General features: G+C 38.0%; 2 protein-coding genes across 2 annotated transcripts; one reads left to right on the top strand and one right to left on the bottom strand.

Moving 5' to 3' along the window:
• Positions 1 to 11,063: 11,063 nt before the first annotated feature.
• Positions 11,064 to 16,820, bottom strand: LOC137391768 (uncharacterized). Its single transcript, XM_068078304.1, has one exon. The coding sequence runs from the start codon at positions 16,818 to 16,820 to the stop codon at positions 11,064 to 11,066; it is 5,757 nt and encodes a 1,918-aa protein (XP_067934405.1).
• Positions 16,821 to 19,186: 2,366 nt separating this feature from the next.
• Positions 19,187 to 20,245, top strand: LOC137391779 (serine/threonine-protein kinase SBK1-like). The gene has a single exon (XM_068078313.1). It carries the CDS (start codon positions 19,187 to 19,189, stop codon positions 20,243 to 20,245), a length of 1,059 nt encoding a protein of 352 aa, XP_067934414.1.
• Positions 20,246 to 22,061: the final 1,816 nt, after the last annotated feature.

The following is a 22,061-nucleotide window of genomic DNA, read 5'->3' on the forward strand; positions in this document are numbered from 1 at the left end:
TATCCTTGCTACACTCTATGTATTCAGGGTTGCTGTCTTTACGCAGCCCAAGAAATTCTACGCATTACACAGCCCTTTTCAAATAGAAACATTGCAAATGAATCTGCATTTGTAGAAATACGGGCTACTCGATTTTTAATAGGGAACATATGACAAATAATAAATAATAAATCACCTGTCAGCCAATGTCAGCCATTACAGTTATAGCAAACGCTAACAAGGTGAAAGAATGCCAACTCTATCTATGATATTAATCAGCACGCCAGTCGGTAGGTGTCAGCATTTGTTGCCATTGAAAGTTGCCAAAATTGCCAGAGTTGTTGAGTGCGATAAGAGCAAAGCGACTGAAGTGTTTATGACTCGTCAGGTCGTCAGCAGCTTTTACGAGTAGTCATGATTTCAGATCGGCTAACATCTGTGTGTCAGAGAAAGTATGATGCGTGAGGGCTAAAGGCTATTTGAGAGCCTATAGCGAACAGTGGCCACCTTGTTTGCTCGCCAAATACCAAAACAGCCATGTCTTTCATAACCAGCGTTTACGGCAACATGATATTCACGGGCGCATGTCATCCAGACACATTCATACTCCATTATTTCTCAGAATGTTTGTGTTTATACAGTATTCAATGATACAAACATAGCAACCATTATAGTACAATTCGGCCAACTTGTTCCCACAAATTAGGGTCTCTGACTTCGTTGCACAGCTGTACCGAGGTGGCACACACTACTGAATCAAACATTACATTTGACACCATGAGATCTTGAGATATCGCTTGGAAGCTCCCACTCAACATATCCTTATAAAATGCTTCATGTTTGTAATGACCTATTAGTCGCCTATCGTTCCTACACAAGAAATACATATGATTTCAGCAAACCCAAGACATTTAGCAGCTAAATGTCTTGGGTCTAAATATTGCCTCCACCAAACAAGAACAGCCAGCATTTAGCACTCAATTAGCTAAGGAAAGGGCAGAGCAAATTGTTGTTTAGTTTGAAACTAATCTGTAAACCGCTAATAGCTAATGTATTTTTGTACGTAACATCCAAGCCGCCTCTCAACCTTCAGTCAACCTTCAGCAGAGGTTGATGAGACGTTAATTCTACCAAAATTAACCACCAAACTTTGCTAATAATTCTTTGAAAGGTTTCACTTGATTTTGTCATCCCTATTGCTTTGTGACAGAAATTATTTGTATGGGGTATTTTCAAATAGGCCTACAGCTTTTTTGAAATATATTATTTGCATTTTAGCGGATACAAAGTTTGAACTATTTAAACTGCTTCCATATATGATAATGATAAGCATATGATGACAGCTCCTATTAGCTGGTCATTCCTCTATTGAATACATACTGATACGTACTGATATGTACTGGTACGTACTGATATGTACTGATACGTACTGATACGTACTGATATGTACTGATACGTACTGATATGTGCTGATATGTAGGTTATTGATATGTACTGATACGTACTGATACGTACTGATAGCTACTGATATGTACTGATACGTACAGATACGTACTGATACGTTCTGATACATACATGTAGCAGTGCGTGTTTTAGGGGAGACTGAGACGTGGCTGCTACAGAGATTGTGCAACCTAGCAACGGACTGCCAGAATACTATTCATTTGAGCACATTCAATGGAGTTACACATCAGTTTAAAATCACTTGACCATCATTTCATATTCAACTCATTGTGTCATACTCATTCAAAAAGATTTATTGCTCTTTTTAAAGAGCTCAAGTTGATCTGACAAAATTTGATACATTTTTAAAATAATTGAGGGACAGTCTAGTTTTTAATAATCTCTAGCGGTTCAATAATGCTGATATCTTGAAAAAACATCGTCTTTCACAGTAATGCGGAGGCGGTCAAAAATTTTAAAAATGTAATAATGGGATGGAGGTTGTGCCTTACATAGGCCTATGTTCTTGAACTATGAATTCAAGATCTACGCTGCTTTATGTAACAGATAAAATAATTTAATATCTATTATTCTCTAAATCCTCCAGAAATCATAAGTTTTAGATACCTGTTAATAAAAGCCAAAAGTATTTATTTTTATAATTTCACTACAAAATTTTTTTAGTGTTGTTAAGAATAACTTTCAATCTCAAACTTGTTACTCGACCTTGACCTTAACCTGTTAAAATATCCTCAAAGTCACTTACAAATGCACCAGCATTGGTTCACAGTGAAATATGTAGATGACATTCTAATATTCGTTGTACATTAGACTATTCACTGCAGTACAACGCTGGTGGCTTCTGTAAATAACAGCAGAATTTATTAGATAAGCTCAAATCATCCGCCGAACTGGCTTCCTGTATTTTTGGAATGAAGTGTAGAGAGAGAGAGTTGCCGCGGGCAAGATCTGTCTGAATCAGTAGAGCAAGACTGATGAGAGGTGCTTGTAATTCAATTAGCAGAGGCCATGACGGCCACCAACCGCTGCCTTAGACACCTCCTATCGATTGATGGTCTAAAGACATTTAACCGAATCATCCGTCTTAACAACGCCTTGACGTTTGAGCGGCGCAATGTCCGCGCTGAGCAGGTAGCAAGTTTGACTAACTTGTAATGACAAACCATTTATGATGATGAAGAATTTGGTGTATTTTCAATGGTTTAGGTCTCTTTGTGCCTGTCAATTGCGAAGCGCATTACAGGAGGGAGTTAAGTAAATACTCTTTACCAACAAACACTATCCAATGAAATTGACCTTTGCAACACTTTCTCAGCGTTACCATTTTGTTTACAGTAATAGATGCATGCTAACGGCCTGCGGATCGACAGGTCTATATTGACTCGCACTCCTTGGGTGTAGTGAATGGAAAGAAGACACTGGAGAGCTATTTTTGTTCATTAGCCAAGACATAACGATTTTAATCCTAAACTAAAGTGGTAGATTCAGGCTGGCCTAAGATTAAGTGGTACTCATTCCATTGTCAGCCTTAGATTATGTGTGCAGCATTTTACCTTTTAATATACATTATATTTTATTTATTTGGCTATGATAATGTGGATATCAATTAACTTTGCAAACATGAGTGTACACTTTAGAGTGGTTACGTCGGTCGCTACACCTGCCACTTTCTTTCTACCTCCCCAGCTTCTAATTAATCAACACTTGACTCTTCTAACCCAGATTCCTCTCAAGGACTCCCAGTTTCCTCAAGTGCGTGCACGTGTTTGCATTTTAAAATCATAAATAAATACTGAATTATTTTGTATCACAACTCAGGCAGCGAGAGTTCAGCTTTGTTGTTGATCTCGTCACAGAAACAAGGAATATCATTTTCAGCTTATCGGGCTATATAAACAAGATAACGATTTACTGATGAAACACGCCATAACAAATCCATTATAAACGGCTTGAGACAGCGAAGGGCTATCCCGATAAAATAAAAGATGCCAGAGATGGAAAAAAGATTAGTGAAAATGAGTGAGCAGCAGTCAGTGATCACTCAAACAGGACTTTAATAGACATGGTCTAGTATAAGTGCAGCGACTCTCGGCAGGTATCCAGCAGCTAGCTACATTCTCTCTTCTCACCACTAAATATCTCAGTACAGAGGAGAAGAATATTCCGTTATCGTGTTTACTCTGTGGTTGCGCTATGGATCAGCACTCCTTGTCACTTTCAATTCCGGCCAGCTCAATCCCTGTTCTTATCAATGCTGCCCATTGATACAAATCTTTCCAACTGCAGTCTTTACAACCTTGTATAGCGCTACTTTGCACAATTAAATGTTTGTTACGAATAAATATCAAGCCATGTTGTATCCAGAATTGTATCAACTGCTTCACTTCATAAACATAGTTTCTCACAAAAACACTGTAAGTCGGCACAGTTCTGTTACATACAAGTATTATATCCAACTGTGCATACCCAGAGGATAATAAATTAGTGAAATATGCAGTATATTTGCATATTATGCCTTCAAATAAATTGCTAAAATTTGGGTCCCAGTTTGCATGAAACAAATAAGTAAGTTAGATTAGAAAGGATCTCCAAGGGCCTGGAAGCGTTTGGAAGGTTCCAGAAGGGCTGGAGCAATAATGCCGATCTCTAGCAAACTTTCAACGTTAGCTTTTTAGTTCTGTTTGCTATTCTTGCTAAACTTGGTCTGGTTCTTTCCACTAACAACCCAGTGACCTTGACCTTGGCTAGTGACATTCACCTATGACCTTTGATGCAGTGCTCTCACATCACCTGTCAAACTTGCAATAGAATAATTATGATTGCTTTAATATGCATAACGCAAGGCTACACTTGCGAGCAGTTGTGTTGTCTGATTAGCGACACAAATATGTTTGCTGTCAGTGTGCCAACTGATAGATAATCTTGGTTGTCAGTCACATGAACCTGCTGCCTGTTAAAACTTGCTAGTCATATTTTAGGAGTTGTCTTCTAGTTTCAAGTGTTTTATTACCATCAGCATCATAGCCAAGAAGGCCAAAATTGAAAACCAAAAAAAGCAGTTTCCGTGAGGTGTTATAGCAAGGCTATAGAGCAATCATCAGAGAGCAAAAGAACAAACAAAAAACCAGCTTTAGCAAACAACTACGATGAGGTGTTACAGGATGAATTTTAAAATGCATTTGAAATCTCACCGCAACCTGTCAGCATTTTATAGTTACCATAAAACCTCAAATTAAACGCCATGTCGCTCTATTTTTCAACCCTTTCTTTATAGTGGCGATCAAGTAAAAGTGGACGTTGTACTTTTCAAATGACTCGTCAGAAGTTTGGGAAAATCAATTTAGGACCATTACGGGCAAAGCGAATGTCGCCTATATTTCGCCTTCTTTTTTCAGTAGAGCAACATTAGCCATTTGGATGCAATAGATCTGCTAACTTACATCCAACTTGTCAAAGATCTCTAAATAAATAAGAGAAACATCTCTACCAGTTGATATTTATTGCTTGCAATTAATCTCCGATGATATTATAGCCCACGTGCTGCTTTGCAATTTGGTGGAGCTTTCAATTTGTATTTCATTTTAAATTTGAAGACATATTTTTATTTTATATCTATATTTAACAATCTTGCATAAAAAACTCATTGCACTCATTAATATGTTTGCTACGTATTGCAGCCAAAACTGGCTTTTTATGTGCAATAGAAGAGGAGTTACGAGCGTCGATCCATTGTAAGATCAGATTACCGCAAAGGATGCTATCAAATGATATGCTATAAATCTGCAAATTTATAAGTTATATGATAGAAATTTATCAAATTCTACAAATATATATTCATGAACCAGTGACATAAACGAACCATACTTATTGTACATGCAGAAACAAAAGTTAACGTTTTTAAAACAAAAATATTTGCATCGTTTGCTCAGCCAGTTGCATTTTGATTGTTGCTTTCGTTGGAGCGAACATTTTTTGGTTGTTCTATACCTTCCACAATGTTTTCTGATTTCAACCATTTTTCTGCACTGCATAACTAGTTGATACTAGTGTCGAAACACTTTTTTTAACAGAGCGAAACTTTTACCCGCCGCATTTAGCACAAATGCAAAGCGTAAAAGTTTGGCTCGCTAAACACAACTTTTAGCCTAAAACTAGTCGTTCATTTAGCATCGTAAATGTAAACCTTTTTTATATACTTCAATGCATCAAGACCGCGTTAAACAAAGAACTACTATCAGCCTGAGACAGCTACTAAGTATTTCTATGGCATTGCTTTCAATGTTTTAATGAAAGAAAAGCGAAAAGCTCTGGAGTTGGACAAGAGAATTACTTTGTTATTGATGTAAGCTATTCATTATTAATATGATTTTTCGAACACTTTTCTACTGATCACTTGCTATTATGGGTTCGTAAAGATCAAAGAATGTCAGAGTGGTGGTCAAATTGAAGTGGCGTTCAATTAGAGGGTGGGGATTTACTTTTCAACCCCTCATACATAGTGGTGGTCAAATAGAGGTAGCGTTTAAATGGAGGTGGCGTTCAATTAGAAATTTTACGGTAAGTATCAGTGGTAACAAGCCATGCATCAACATAAATTTTTTCGAGTTTTCTCCAAAACTTTGTATTTACTTTTATAAAATCAAACAACGCTGAAGAGGCTAAGTAGACAATAAAATTAGATGCAATAGGATAACAATCCAAACCATTGTTGCGGTTTGAAAGAGGTTTTTTAGCCCTGAAATAGACTCTCATCTCTTGCTAAGATAAGAGTTTGTGTGATTATTCTCAGCTCAGTCAGTTTGTTCATTACCAGCTGAAATAATGAAATGCTTGTGTAAGCTTTCAACGACATCATCCGATACACATAAAAATATCAATATTTAGACCTATTCTTGTACGAAAAGGCATAGAAAAGTATAACAATGAACACCAGCTTTAACAATCAAATACTGGCCAGTCAACTCTACCTAGATGAGTCAGACTATGTGATGTTCAGATGTAGTTTATTCATTCCCCAAGGCCAAATAGAGGTCACATTCAGACCTTTGTATTCTATTGCAACATCTAAATGTCTGACTGCGCTTAAACTGCCTCTGTTTAAAGAGTAAATCAATCAAACTGTTTATGGCTGTTAATTTATTGATGGATTGTCCATGCAAAGGAGGCATTGTGGTATACGAGCAGGTAACTTCTGATGTTCAGAAAACTACTATATGTATTCCTTCAGGTAAGTTTTATCTGCTTTGCAAAAGGCTGAAAATGTCCAGTTTGTAGATTTCTCAATTATTTTAATGTAAGCCGTGCTCTACGCAAGTAGGTAATATATTTAAACAAGGAAAGGCAACTCACCATTATAACTCAAAGCATTACCATCGTAGCTGTGCCTAAACCAGTAGTGATTCAAAGATTGTACTGCTTAAATATTTGAAACAATTCCTCCTTTTCATGACTTGAAGTTGGTTTTCATTTTGTTTGAACAAATTCAGAAGGGATTTGGGATTTGATCGGAGAAACTAATAAAAGATTGTGAACTAGGATCTGGTTTCGAACAATGGTCTGACAAACACATCACATTATTAAAGTACAGTACATAAATGTGTGTTAATGGGTAACTCATTAACACACATTTATGTACTGAGAAACTGAAGCAAAATTTTTCCCAGCAGCTTAATCCTACTATGGAAGCTTGAGGAATATGCTTGTTATGATAAGACCAAGTGCATGTTCAACACTGTGATCTCTCAATGTATTCTCACGCAGTAGATTCCTGGGTGGGGCAACTCAATAAAAGATCGACAGACAATCATGGCAGGTAGAATAAGATTTTGCATTTGATAGCTTGATCTCCTTAACTTTCTCTAATTTTGATGTTTGTGTTTTTATATAATATCACTTGTTTGTGTTTTTATTTACAGCTAGACAATTTAATAATAATAGTTGAGAGTCTAAATATATATACATGTATATATTCATTATATAATACTTAGAATAGTTATAATAATGTAATACTTATTTAATACTTATGCAAACATAAGTTTATGAATCAAGCTGAAAACATACCATTATGAGCAAATGAAATGATTAATAAACTAAGGTGCACAACTTCTGTACATAATATTTCTCTACAGACAACGAATGGTAGTTTATACAAACACCTGTGACGGCACGAGGCTGGCAATATACATAAGTACAAACTCGCACATTTATTATAGCCATATTGCAGAACAAGGTTGTGCATAAATATATAAAAATGTTATACACTTTACTGTAAGTTACTACACCTTTTAATTCCACATTCTTTACTGAAATCTAAACTAACTTTTAAAGTTATGTTTTTTCTAAGCTTTAGCCTATAATTAAAACACACAACTAAACCAACTCAAAAATGCTACCACATCTGATACTTAAAAAAATAGCTCTTTTTGGTTTTTCTAAACTTATAATGCCAAAGAGAAAACAACTCCTTGCTGATAAGTTTCTTCATCTGTAACAAACATTATGACAATTATTAATGATGCAATTATCAGAGTAATTTTGGCTCTGATGCACTGAAAACCAAAAAAAAAAAAAAAAAACCATTAAAAGAGAAGCAAATGGGAAGACAACTTTACAGACAATAGACAAAAAGGAGAAGACGATTCATTGGTAGTCATATTCCTCACAGATAACTTAGCTCGTGTTTTGTAGCTCTTCCACTACGAAAATCTTTATCTAAACAATTGATTTTACATTCATCTGTGTCTAAACATAGATCAATTAAAACCAATACATTCTGTACAGAGCACATTTAGGGAAACTGCCTTGTTTAAGTACTAGAGTTATGCTCTCTTAGGAAACAACTCTTATTTCTTTAAAATCACTTGGAGCTACCAAAACAATGTAAAATGCCTATGTTTAAGGGTTTGAGTTTTTCATACTAAATAAGTAATCATTTACAGAAGTAGCATTTTAGAACATAAGTATTATGTGTATGGCAATGTATTATAAATTAAACTAAGAACTGACACAAAAATTAGAAACACTAAAAATTGTTAAAGGTTGACTTGCAACAAAGTTCACATTACAGTTATTTGGTATCAAAAGACTCACCATGTCTTACTTTGCTGTGTTGTAGGTGCAAAATATGTGGAAATGTGATTACAAACTCTTAAAAACTCAAAAACAAACAGTTAATCGCCGCCATCACGAAACCGCCGTAGACTGAAATCAGTTTAATTCTTTGACGTAGTCATTACATTTGGTTATTGTTTTGTCACGCAATGTTCTCACGTGAATTGAAAGGCCAATAAAAAGCTCGATATGAAACTTCTCGTAGCACTAGTTTATGACAAACACTTCGGGTTTTACCGAAGAGCCCTTACCAAATATAGACGCTCGCTAATTTACAGTTTTGTTTCGGCTTGGTCTAATCATCTAGTCGTAATCTGATCATGTGACCCATACTTCCTGCCAAACAGCGCGAATAGTTTTCGCAGCATTTTTCGACTATCACAGGTGACCAACAGGCTCGTCATGTTTATCAGAGGATGATATGCACTCCTTTGAGTTAAGATCAAAAAATTAAACGAATTTTTATGGTAGGTTTTGAGATATCAGTGCTCAAATGACAGCTTTACAATTACAATGAAATAGATGCGTAACGACAATAGACATGGTTTTATTGAATGCGTGAAGTATATTTGTGAAAATATTTTGACGAATGAGGTTCCGTGAAAGTGTAAACAGAAGCCATATTGTATAACTATGTCCCATTTGAGCCGTTTTGGAAAGAGATTTTAATCTACGGCAGTCTCGTGATGGCGGCGATTAACTGTTCGTTTTTGAGCTTTTAAGAGCTTATAATCACATTTTCCCATATTTTGCACCTACAACACAGCAGAGTAAGACATAGTGAATATTTTGATACCAAATAAATGTAATGTGAATTTTGTTGCAAGTCAACCTTTAATAAGCCAAAAAAAACGGAGCCAGAAAATCTGATAGCTGATATTTCACATCATATCTTATTGAATAAAGCTCATTAACTGCTGAGGCAAATAAAGAACCTTCATTTATATTTCCTTTGATCATTACTAATAATATCACTCTTTTAATGAGTTTGCAGCCGAGTCTGGGTCGAGTTTGCCATTGACTGTCAAGTCTTGTGCTAGTTTTATTAAATGTTATAGGTACCAGTGAAAATAAATGATTGCCATGTTCTGCATATATTACCACGAGCAAAAAGGTTTCACTCCGAAAATACATGTAGAACATGATTGGTTGAAACATTCAGGTCCTCGGACTAGCATTTTGTAAACAATAATAGACAATTTTTATATACGTCGTCAAATGCCTGGTCAAGATTGAAGTTGTTTTTCAAACTGTAACCAGATATGCATTAACATTTCAGACAGTTACAAGATAACCATCCTTCAAATGACCTGATATTTGGTGAATCTACAGAAAGACCGCTTAACAATGTGGTCTTAACAACTTGTTTTAATTGAGCATGGCCAACAGGACCTTTAAAAATTAGCTAGCCTAGAATCCTAAAATATAGTTAGCCTAGAATCCTAATGTTTAGCTAGCCTAAGATCATAAACAGTAGCTCGCCTAAAATCCTAACGTTTAGCTAGCCTAGGAGCATACTCTGTAACTAGCTTAGAGTCCTAATGTTTAGCTAGCCTAAGATCATAAACTGTAGCTAGCCTAAAATCCTAATGTTTAGCTAGCCTAGGAGCATAAACTGTAACTAGCCTAGAATCCTAGATTTTAGTTAGCCTAAATTGCTATGCTAAAGTTATTGTAGCGAAAATGCCACGAATCGAGATGACAGCAGGTTTTGCGGTGGTTTAAACTGAACTGATCGTATTCTGGTAGATATGACTGTTTATTTTACTGATAGCCAGAATAGACCGTGAAGTCTACAAGAGTACATGTCACAATAAAACTACAGTGTAAAGTATAATAACATAAAACAAACATTATATAATTAACATGAAAGTCACATTAAAACAAAAGCATTCAATTTAGTCAAATAAAATACATATAGGTATATAATAAAACTGACCTTTTGCCTCCGTAGGCCTGCTAGTCTCTCACTTATAATTTTGTCACTTATTGATAATAAAACTTTTTGTGCTGGGTTACTTGCTGCCCACAGCACTAAAACTGCTACTGCGTGGCTAATCTGAAACTGGCGTATATATATGTAAAAGCAAATATGAGTCAGCACGTACAATGTCACCATTAGGGAAACCAGTGGAAGTCGTTTAGAAAAACCGTTTCCAGTGCGGCAGCATGAGTATGTTTTAATAAGCAGTGTAATTATGGCATAACTGATATTTTAATGTGTTTCGGCAAGGTTAATAGGTTTCATGCGTGGCCCGGTGGTGGCAGCGAACTATAGACATTACAATGAACTGTAATTTGTGAGTGCATAGGAAATGGTACTACTAGCTGACTTTACACTTCACACTCCCACCTAAATTTGCATTAAATTTAAGATGAAGGGTGTTCAAGTTTTGTTTTGTATTATGTAAATATAATTGACCAGTAATATGAATTCACAATTTAAGTTGCATATGATCATACAATAAAATGGACTATAAGCAATTGAATAAATGTACTAGCTAACATTCTTAAGGTGACACAAGCAGAATCAGTTTCTGTACTGGTCTATCTATAACCTTTCTATTGTCGATAGATTTTCCCTTAGCGTCCAGATCTGGTGTTGCAAGCATTACTGTCGCTTTTCTCACTCGTGAGTCAGCTCCGAAATGTAAGGCAACTATCTTTCCAGTTGACCAAAAGTTCCTGGGCTGGTTTTCGTCTATGATCAAAACAACATCTCCCACCTTGAGGTTTGGCTGCGGATGCTGCCATTTACTTCTCATCTCTATTTTGCTTAAATATTGACTGTTCCACATTTCCCAGAATTCTTGTGCTAGCTGTTGGGTTTTCCTATACATGTGCCTTCCATATAGCTCATCCGATGTGAATTCTCCTGGGGGTGGTAAAATATTCTGAGATTTGCCCGTCAGTAAATGGTTGATCGTTATAACTGGTTCGGTGTCCGTTGCACTTATGGTTGAGAGAGGCCTGTTGTTTATGGCTGCTGTAATTTCCATGAAGGCTGTATGCAAACTTTCTGTGGTTAGTTGTCCGGAATACTTTGGAGTCATGCTGTTGAGGATACTTCGGATTGTGCGTATTTGTCTTTCCCACAAGCCCCCCTGATGACTTGCTGAAGGCGTATTCATTTTGAACTGTATTTTGTTGTCTAATAAAAATTGTTTGGCTCTGGAGTCTTTCATTTCTAATAAATCCCTTTCTAGCTGATTTCTCCCACCAACGAAATTTGTGCCATTATCGCAGAATATTGTTCGTACTTGTCCTCTTATGGCTTGAAACCTTCTCAAAGCTTGCAAGAAACTATCAGTTGTCAAGTTGTCAATCAGTTCAATATGGATACCTCTGGTATAAGTACATGTGAACACTATGCCCCATCTTTTAATCTCTGACCTACGCTCTTTGACAAGAAAGTGACCAAATATGTCGAGCCCAACGTGAGTAAATGGCGGAGAAGGGGTGGTGCGTTCTTCAGGTAGCAATCCCATGATCTGCTCTGTCGGTCTGCTTCGCTGTAGACGGCACTTGACGCAGTTAAAAACAATTGATCTCGCTAGGGCTGTAGCTCCTGTGACCCAGTAGCCAGCTTGTCTGACTGCTGACACAGTCACATTAGTGCCTGAATGATGAGTAGACTGGTGAAAGTGGCTGATGAGCAGTTTGGCTAAGTCTGTTTTGGGAATGATTAGCGGCCGCTTTTCTTGAAAGGTTAAGATAGACGTCGACCTACTATTGACTCGTAGCAATCCAGACTCATCAAGAAATGGTGTCAAACTGCGGATTTTGCTGTCCTTGTTGATTTGTTTCCCAGCTGCTAACTTCTTGATTTCTTGCAAATAAGTTGTTTGTTGTAGTAGTCGAACTATAGCTGTCTCAGCGTCTTGCATTTGCTCTACAGAAAGTTTCAACACTTTCTTCAAGCTCTTGTTTCTTAAAACGGATTGAACGTTTGCTATGGCTCTAACGAAACGTCTCCACGAGCTGAATTTCTTTGAAATTGTCTCAATGAAGGATTCTGAAGTACTTTTGGCCATTAGCGCTGTTTTAAGGTTCTTTACCTCTGGGTCGTTTTTTAAAGTTTCTTGATAGTCTTTGTCACTCTTTACTTGTTCATCGATAGTAAGTTGCTGGAGAAAGGCTGGTCCTTTGTACCAATTGCTTGCTGCTAGTTGTTCGGCTGAAGCACCCCGTGATACAATGTCGGCTGGATTTTCAACTCCTGAGATATGGTACCACTGGTTGGGGTTGCTGCTCTCTCGGATCTCATTAACTCTGTTTGCTGTGAACATGCGGAATTGAGTATCACTGTTCTTAATATATCCCAAGGTGGTTGTAGAGTCTGACCAAAAGTATTCTTGGTCAATATGTGCCTGCAGCTCTGTTCTAATAAAGTTGGCAAGTCTCACTGCTTCCACTGCTGCTTGTAACTCTAAGCGAGGAATCGTTAGCCCTTTGACAGGTACTACTCTAGATTTGGCAGAGATCAGTGCAACGTGCACTCTTTGTTCTTTGTTGATAATCCTCAAATAGGCACAGGCACCAAAACCTTGCAAACTTGCATCACCGAAATAATGCAGCTCACTTCTGAGAGCCTCTCCAAAACCAGCTGGTTTTAGACACCTTGGTATTTTAATGTTTTGGAGTTGGTCAAAACCATCATTCCATTTTCTCCATTTTTCTTGTAAATCAGGGGATACGGTTTGGTCCCAACTTTTGTCCTCTTTACAAGACTGCTGCATCAAGATTTTTCCTTGAAGGGTAAAAGGTGCGATAAGACCAATAGGATCGTACAATTGGGATACAGAAGAAAGAATGCCCCTTTTAGTAGGTGACTTCTCAGTCTTATTGTTAGTAAAGGTGAAGGTGTCACTGTCTGTGCACCATTCCAGGCCAAGTGTTCTTTCTGAAGGTAGCTTGTCTTTGTAGATGTCGAGTCCTTGCAAGTTCTTGCTTACTTCAGTGTTTGGGATGGTTTCAAGCACATTTCTGTTGTTGCTGAGAAACTTGTGCAAACGAAGGTTGACTTTTTTGCATATGCTCACTGCATTCTCGATCAAGTCTGTGGCTTCCTGTTCGGTTTTGACGCTAGTTATGCCATCATCTACATAAAAGTCATTTATGATGAACTTTGCTGCTTCGGGATATTTGTCTGAAGAGTCGGCTGCTACCTTGTTTAGAGCAAAGGTAGCTACTCCTGGAGAGCTTGTAGCTCCGAATAGATGTACAGTCATCCGATACTCTTTGACAGTCTGCAAATCAGCCTCTACCCACAAAAACCGTAAATAGTTTCTATCTTTTTCGTCGACTTTGAAATTGTGAAACATCTTCTGTATGTCGCATGATATGGCTATAGGTTCGCGACGAAATCTTAATAAAATTCCACGCAAGCTGTTCATTTGGTCAGGCCCAGATAGCAGTTCTTCATTGAGACTTCTGTTTCCATACCTTGCACTGGCATCAAATACAACTCGAAGACTTCGCTTTTTAGGATGAAATACAGCGAAATGTGGTAAATACCATTTCTGCCCTTCAGGTGTGCTTCCGTCAGGCACAAGTTCTGCGTGTCCACTGTTTATCATATCCTGCATAAACTTGAAATACTCATTCTTTAGAATGGCATCACCCTGCAATCTTTTGATGAGCTGTTTAAGTCTTTTCAAGGCTTGAGACTTGTTGTTTGGCATGTATGGAGTAGTAGTAAAAGGTAATGGTAATGAAAGAGAACCATCATCTGTTGTTTTAGTTCCACTTTCTAGTATTTTCAGGAAGGTCATGTCATTTTGCGACATCTTTCTTTGGTCGTTTATGTCATGAAACTCATCGTTTTGTGAGGCGAAACAGCTCGATGGTAGTGCATCAGCACTTGGATTTCCTCCACATAGTGTCCAACCTAAAACTGTTCTCATAGCAAACGGCTCTGACGCATCTGCAATTATCGACTCATGTGGTGCTAATAGGTGAGAATTGTCTCGTCCAATCAGCATGTCTACAGCAAGGTCTAGCTTTGGTGAGATGAGGTGGGCGATATGACTCAAATGAGGTATGGATTTGGCTACCTTTTCGGTTGGTATTTGGTTCTCATTGTGAGGTATAGTTTTTTGCTCTAGCGCAACAATTGAAAAACTAGAGCTATCTGCTGCTGGTCCAGTTCCTTTAATGGAGAACTTATACTTCTTTCTGTACCTAGTTTCTTCTCCTGCCAAAGTACATATTGTAACCTTTTCTGGTTCACCATAAGATTTCAGCTTTATCTGATCTACAGCATTTTCTGTGATATATGTTGTGTCAGATCCATTGTCTAGTAACGCATAGACTGTCATTTCGCGTCCATTTCCTGATAAGATCGTTACTGGAAGAAGCATACTTAGTAGTCCGATTTGGTTGGGTTGTTTAGCCATAGCCACAATATGTTGCTTAGATGGTTGAGTTGAGTCTTTAGGGCTTGCTTGCGAGCTCTGAGCTACGGGCATTTTTTCTGTTTTGTTGTACTGCTGAGGCTTTTCACTTTCCCAATCGCTGCGTGATTTATGGAGACAATCTGGATGTGAACGTTTACAGACCTTGCACTTCCACCGATTAGAGCATTCATTGTGTTTGTGATTACCCTTTCCACAATGGAAACAGAGGTGATTTTCCTTAAAGAACTGTAAGGCTTCTTCGTATGTGGCCTTGACAAGCAAATTACACTGGGCTGTATGGTGATTGTATTGATCACACTTCTTGCAGTACTTGGTCGATTGTTCTGTTGTCATGCTTTTCCTGTCTTTCGATGTTGAAGCTTGCAATGTTTGCAACTGCTTCGAATTTGCTCTTCTATTTAGCTCCGAAAACTTGTCACTGCGTGTACTTTCTTTGGTTCCCAAGATGTTAGCTGTTGAAGCTTCCTCATTAATGAACTCCTTGAATACGCTGAAGGGAGGGTAGTCATCGTGGTCTTTTTCATACTTACGTATTTGGTACTTCCACTTGATCTTTAACCAGTCAGGCAGCTTCTCGAGCATTTCTTCGTTGCTTTCAGATTCATCAAGACTGTTTAAATGTGAGACTGTTTGTTTTGCGCTAAGTAAATGACTGAGAAAGTCTGCAAACTGTTGCAATGCTTGACCATCCCTGTTTCCTATTTTAGGCCAATCTTTGAGTTTTTTCTTCAGATGACGAGCTATGTTCACCTTTTTCCCAAATCGTTCTTGTAAGAGTTTTCTTGCTTCAGTATACGAATTTAATGAGTCATCCAGCAAAAAGCCTTCAACACATCGGCGGGCATCGCCACTGATAAACTTCTTGAGTATGCGCATCTTTCTAGCACTTGTTGTGATGCCTTCTGCGTCGAGAAATTCATCAAAATCGGATTCCCAATCTCTAAACTTCATCGGGTCGCCGTAGAAGATTGTCGGTTCAACTATAGTACGTTTTGTAATTTTGACTGCTTCTGTGATGGAGTTTGTTAGTCGTTCTAGAGCACCGTACTCCTGACTCGTGCTTGTGAGCTTTGGTGTCGATTCCTGTGAGAGGCGATTGCTTGCGTGTTGTGTTGGCGACGACTTCACAACTGACCTAGAGAGAACTGGCTGCTCATTTAAACTTCGAGAAGGAGATTGCATATCAATGGTTGTTGGCATCTCCACTTCTGCTGATTGGTCAAGTTCAACACTGAGTGGTTGACTAGTAACTCTTCTCAGTGTTGGGTTTAACCGTTCTTGAAATGCTCTTCTTGCTTCTGCTTGCCTCTTCCTTTGCTCCTCCAGCATTGCTAGCCGTCTCTCCATCTCTTGCTCTATTAAAGCTTTCTCCTCCTCTTCCTTAGCTTCGATCTCATCCAGAAGCGCATTTAATGATGCAACATTTTCTTCTTGCTCGCTGCGATAAATTGCTCTCAGGTTTTCAACTTGTTCATCTGTTTTATTATTACACAGAGTATAAAATTCTTCACAAAGCAATTGTATTTCACTACCATCATCTTTCTCAAGGTGAGACAAATAGGTATACAATGCATCATAATCAGTTCTGTCTATGCTAGAAAAACTCTTTTCAAAAGAATCTAGCTTTGAGCTAATCACACTGATTATTTCTGTCTTTAGTTGGCTGGCTTTATTCTGTTTACTTTTTTCAGATGGCTTTCTATAGCTTCGCTGTTTTACAACATCTATACTGCTCAAATGTGTCGTACTTTGTTCACTAGCTGCCATGCTTACAGATGGTGCCTCTGCACTTTCTGTTTCAGTTACATTTTCAAAAGAATTTGTGGCATGATTTTCTTCATCAGCCATCGTTACTCAACACGGTGGCACACCAAATATTATGTGTAAAATCAAAGTTTCTAATAGCTGTGATGAGTATTGCACCTGGTTAATTACTGCTGCTGCCAAATCTGCACGATATTACCCACAATGCCGCGGCAGCAAACCACAAAATATGTAAGGATTGCGATGAGTTTGTGCCAATATTAATAGCCTATTAATTCATCTCACGCGCAAGCGACAATAGAACGGCTGACTAAACCTCTTCCACCGTAACCACAAACGCTGGTGACACTCTAGCTGCTTTTAACAATTAACGAACACAAATTTTCATGTAACTGCCTTTCAGATTAGCCAGCACGGTTTACAATATGATTCTAAATAAATCAAAACCAAATTGTCTAAACAAAGACTGATAGCAAGCTTGTTCCAAGTTACTAAAACTGGAGTTGATTGCAAGTTTGAAAAGAAAGCTTGCAAAAACACTGATTGAAAAATAAGAATAGAAGTAAATTGCTTATCTGTTCCTGTTGAGGAGAGTTGGGATGCTGTGGCTTTCTGCTGATGCAATAGGTAACTGCCTTTTGCTGAGTTGACTGCTTTAAGACGATAATTTCCTGTACTGATAAATGTTACGTATGCTGATTCTCTTGATATACTGATCGACTGCTGTGGTTCTTTCGTTCCACGAATAACTGATTGTTCAACAATTCTAACGATATGTCTCTTACGTTGAATAGCTGACTGTTTTCTGATGATCCAGAAGATTTGTTGCTTCTGTGCTGATTTACTGATTGTTTCTTATTCCACCATAGGATAAGACTTCACTGTAGCGAAAATGCCACGAATCGAGATGACAGCAGGTTTTGCGGTGGTTTAAACTGAACTGATCGTATTCTGGTAGATATGACTGTTTATTTTACTGATAGCCAGAATAGACCGTGAAGTCTACAAGAGTACGTCACAATAAAACTACAGTGTAAAGTATAATAACATAAAACAAACATTATATAATTAACATGAAAGTCACATTAAAACAAAAGCATTCAATTTAGTCAAATAAAATACATATAGGTATATAATAAAACTGACCTTTTGCCTCCGTAGGCCTGCTAGTCTCTCACTTATAATTTTGTCACTTATTGATAATAAAACTTTTTGTGCTGGGTTACTTGCTGCCCACAGCACTAAAACTGCTACTGCGTGGCTAATCTGAAACTGGCGTATATATATGTAAAAGCAAATATGAGTCAGCACGTACAATGTCACCATTAGGGAAACCAGTGGAAGTCGTTTAGAAAAACCGTTTCCAGTGCGGCAGCATGAGTATGTTTTAATAAGCAGTGTAATTATGGCATAACTGATATTTTAATGTGTTTCGGCAAGGTTAATAGGTTTCATGCGTGGCCCGGTGGTGGCAGCGAACTATAGACATTACAATGAACTGTAATTTGTGAGTGCATAGGAAATGGTACTACTAGCTGACTTTACACTTCACAGTTATGTTAGCCTGAAAACCAAAGCTTTGCTGACCTTTGCCTCTTATACTACAGTTTCTCCAAAAGTAACAGCCACTGAAAATCTCTGAAACAGCTGAAAGGCGCTGAGTCGCCATGTGAGATTGGTCAAATGGCTTTGCGGAGCTGTCAACGTATATAAGGGCCGATTTTCAATTCCTTAAGCTTTCAATGGACATCCTCGCAATGTCATCCGTCCATCAACTGAAATTCAAGCAGTTAGGTCGTGTACTTGTAATAGGAATGATCGCCCAAGTGACCATCTGATCAGCCACTCGATGAAAAGCACTTGAAAAGGCGATGATAGCAAAGACAAGACATCCATTACTACCTACTTGCATATTAAGCGATTTAGGCAGAGCAAACACATAAACCAGATGGGATGCAGTGCAGCAAAGAGTTGTAAAATTCGTTAGCAGGTAGACACTATCAAGGGTACATGAGTGCGCCTGCAGGTCATAATAGCTAGGGTATGTATTTCATTCTTAGAAGGGTTGGTGAACTGAACCAAGCACTGGGTACCTTCATCTTTAAGAAATTGATGTTTCACACAGTTCATTACATTTTACTCTTTTGTGTGCGAGTTCATCAAACTATCAAGCAAACTACAAACCACTGCGCGATAAATATGACTCTACTGGATTATGACAAGAGTGATCATCTTCTTTCAGCATTATTTTCTTCTAGTAGGTATAGCAATACCGTATTTGAGCTTGCCGTCACAAGCTCAATGCCGAGGTTGAGCTAAGCCTCTTCAGACCCATTTAAAACTATTGTGGCAAGCAAACGCCATTATAATATATACAAATAAAGGCTGGAAGACGTTCACAGTTGACTATGAGATAATCTGTAAAGAACTACGAAAATAAACAGAAGATAATGGCTGTTAACTTTCTTCAGACCAGAGACAAACTGCTACTACATGAAGTATCTGACCTATACAACGGGAAAGAGTTGGTTGAAGAAGGATCCTACGGGAAAGTATACAGAGTGATTTGCAAGAGAACAAAAGACACTTTTGCTATGAAAGCATTAAGCAAATCACAAATAACTTTTAACACTTTTAAACGGGAGTTTAATTACAGCTGCCTTCTCGCGACTCATCCAGCAGTGGTGACGACCTACACTGCTGCCTTCCAAACACCGAGCACATGGAATCTGGTGCAAGAGATGGCAGCAGGGTCTCTCGAGAATGTAGTTACACTAGGTGTCGGTGTAGAGGCAGAGCAATGTAAGATAATAATCAGACAAGTGACTAGCGCTCTTCAATTCATACATAGCAAAAAACTTTGTCATGGCGATGTAAGACCAAGCAACATCTTGTTCTTCAACCGACAACCATGGGTAGTAAAATTGGCAGACTTTGGACTAACATGTAAAGTGAAAACACAAGTTCGCAAGCGGTCAGCTAACACAATGTTCACACCGCCAGAGGTTTGCCAACTAATTTGCAATGAATGTTATCTCATGGAACAGAGCATAGATGTTTGGCACGTGGGGATAACTCTTTACTTCTTGCTCACCGGAATCCTGCCGTGGTCCCAGGCTGACAAGAGTGACAAAGCATACAGTACATTCCTTAGCTGGAGAGAGTATGCGCGGCATCAGCCTCCGCCTGGCTGGGGACGTTTTAACAAAAAGATTCAAAAACTTTTTCGAAAACTGCTCAATCCGACAGGTAAGGACAGGTGTAGTGTGGCAGGTATGAACAAATACTACGAAGCTGAATGGACGACAAGAGTTGCTCAACTGGAGCGGGTGGGTGAGTCAGGTGAGGCGAATAAAAGTATGGACAGCGAGGAGACGGAGTACCAACATAAACTAGCCAGAGAAACACTGCAAAATCACTTGGCCGAAAATGGAGTCGTGACGAAGGTGGGCAAATCATGGAGGCGAGAGCGAGTCAACAGATGGGTAGAGGAGAGCAGTATTATTTGATGCTAAAGCGTATTAAGAGTTACTAGCCCTATCAAACTGTCCATAGATGCAATCTTTCAATAAACTCTATGTATAATTATGATATGAAAATCATACACTGTATATCTCGGTAACACGAGTCCTCTAGAATGTTCTACATGTTATGGACTCAGTGGGCAGCATGAGATAGTGAAATTGAATCGTTTAGATTTCAATACATCAATACTAACTGCTTATATATTGGCATAGAGACATTTGTTTAAAAACCTACTAGATGCTGAATCAATGCCCCAAAACATTGGTATTCCAAATACTAAAAATGCACAATCTTGTTTTACTAAATAGTTTTGCTTGCCTACGCGATAATAACACACATCTAGTTGTCACCTCCACGCGAAAGTAAGTAAATATATCTGGTGGTGGAAAGCAGAAGTAACCAATCGTAAAAAGGTTTTTATCAGAGTCGATAGCAGCTGGCTGTTACCCAATCTACATGTAGCAGTGGGGCCACGTAGTAGTGGTAGGCAGGGGGGGGGGTAGGCAGAGGGGGCAGGTTTCAGTCCTATTTTCAGCTCCAGAGAGCAATTACTGGTATGAAGATAAAAAATGGGTTTAGGTGATTTTATAATATTTAGTCTATTGTTTACCATTGATGTTTTGTAAAGGAATAAAATATTTCAATTTAATGACATCGTAGCTATCAACTTGTTTTTTATGTCGATGTCCTGTAAAAACACTAAACATAGTTCTATAACTTGCCGGGCTGACAGAGTAAACTAGTTGAATGTTTGACTATGGTTGTAATATGATTGAGAATGCCTAGCTAGCCATTCACCAATTCAATAGCTACAGTTTTAGAGGTAAATCAGGAATGACAAAGTTCAATCCTGTGAGAACAGTGCTCGGCTAGTCTGCATGATTCTCCAATCAGCGCACCCATCAGCTTTGATACTCGCAGTTTTCTCAATAGGATGCAGAATATCTTTAGCTGAGCGCACTAAAGAAAATGGTAGTACTGAAAAACAATACAAAAAGTTAATTTTGCTGTGCAATACATAGACCAGTATCTTTGTCGTTAAAAAACGCTTGTTAAGATAAGTGTAATAGAAAGAATCAGACAAGGTCAAGGTGGAATTTGAATCAAGGCACCTCATAAACTTGGACTTTAGTGAGGAAGGCCTTCATGGTTTTCAATTTTTAAACCCACTAGCCAAAGAGGCAAACTTTTGGCGACTGGAATGTCGCGGCAGCATATAGAAAGATAATCTGATAGACACAAGATTCCTCTAAAGTCTGCAGTCTTTATGGTAAAATGCTATTTTAAAGACGTTATTCCAACTATTTCAAAGAATACTGGAGAAAAAAAGTGTGTGACAACTTATAATTGGCTATGCTCTGCAGTTATCTATGATTAAAAGGTTGGATGATTATCGCATACATCTATGACCACGAGATAGGCTGCATACCAAATGTGTATGCAATTACTCTTGTATCTGAGTGGTTGATACATCTACGAATGAGCGCTAGGTTGGTTGCGTACTAAATAGATCTATTAGTAAAAAATTGGCAATGCGTTAGATACATCTATGAGAACTAAATTGACTGTGAAATGAATAGAGCTATGACACTAAGTTGGTTGTGTAATGAACACATCTATGACACTAAATTAGTTGTGTAACGAATACCTCTATGATACTAAGTCGATTGTGAAATGAATACATCTATGACACTAAGTTGTTTGTGTAATGAACACATCTATGACACTAAATTAGTTGTGTAAGGAATACCTATATGATACTAAGTTGGTTGTGTAATGAATATCTCTATGACACTAAGT

Source organism: Watersipora subatra, chromosome 1, assembly GCF_963576615.1.
Source record: "Watersipora subatra chromosome 1, tzWatSuba1.1, whole genome shotgun sequence".
Lineage (NCBI taxonomy): Eukaryota > Metazoa > Bryozoa > Gymnolaemata > Cheilostomatida > Watersiporidae > Watersipora > Watersipora subatra.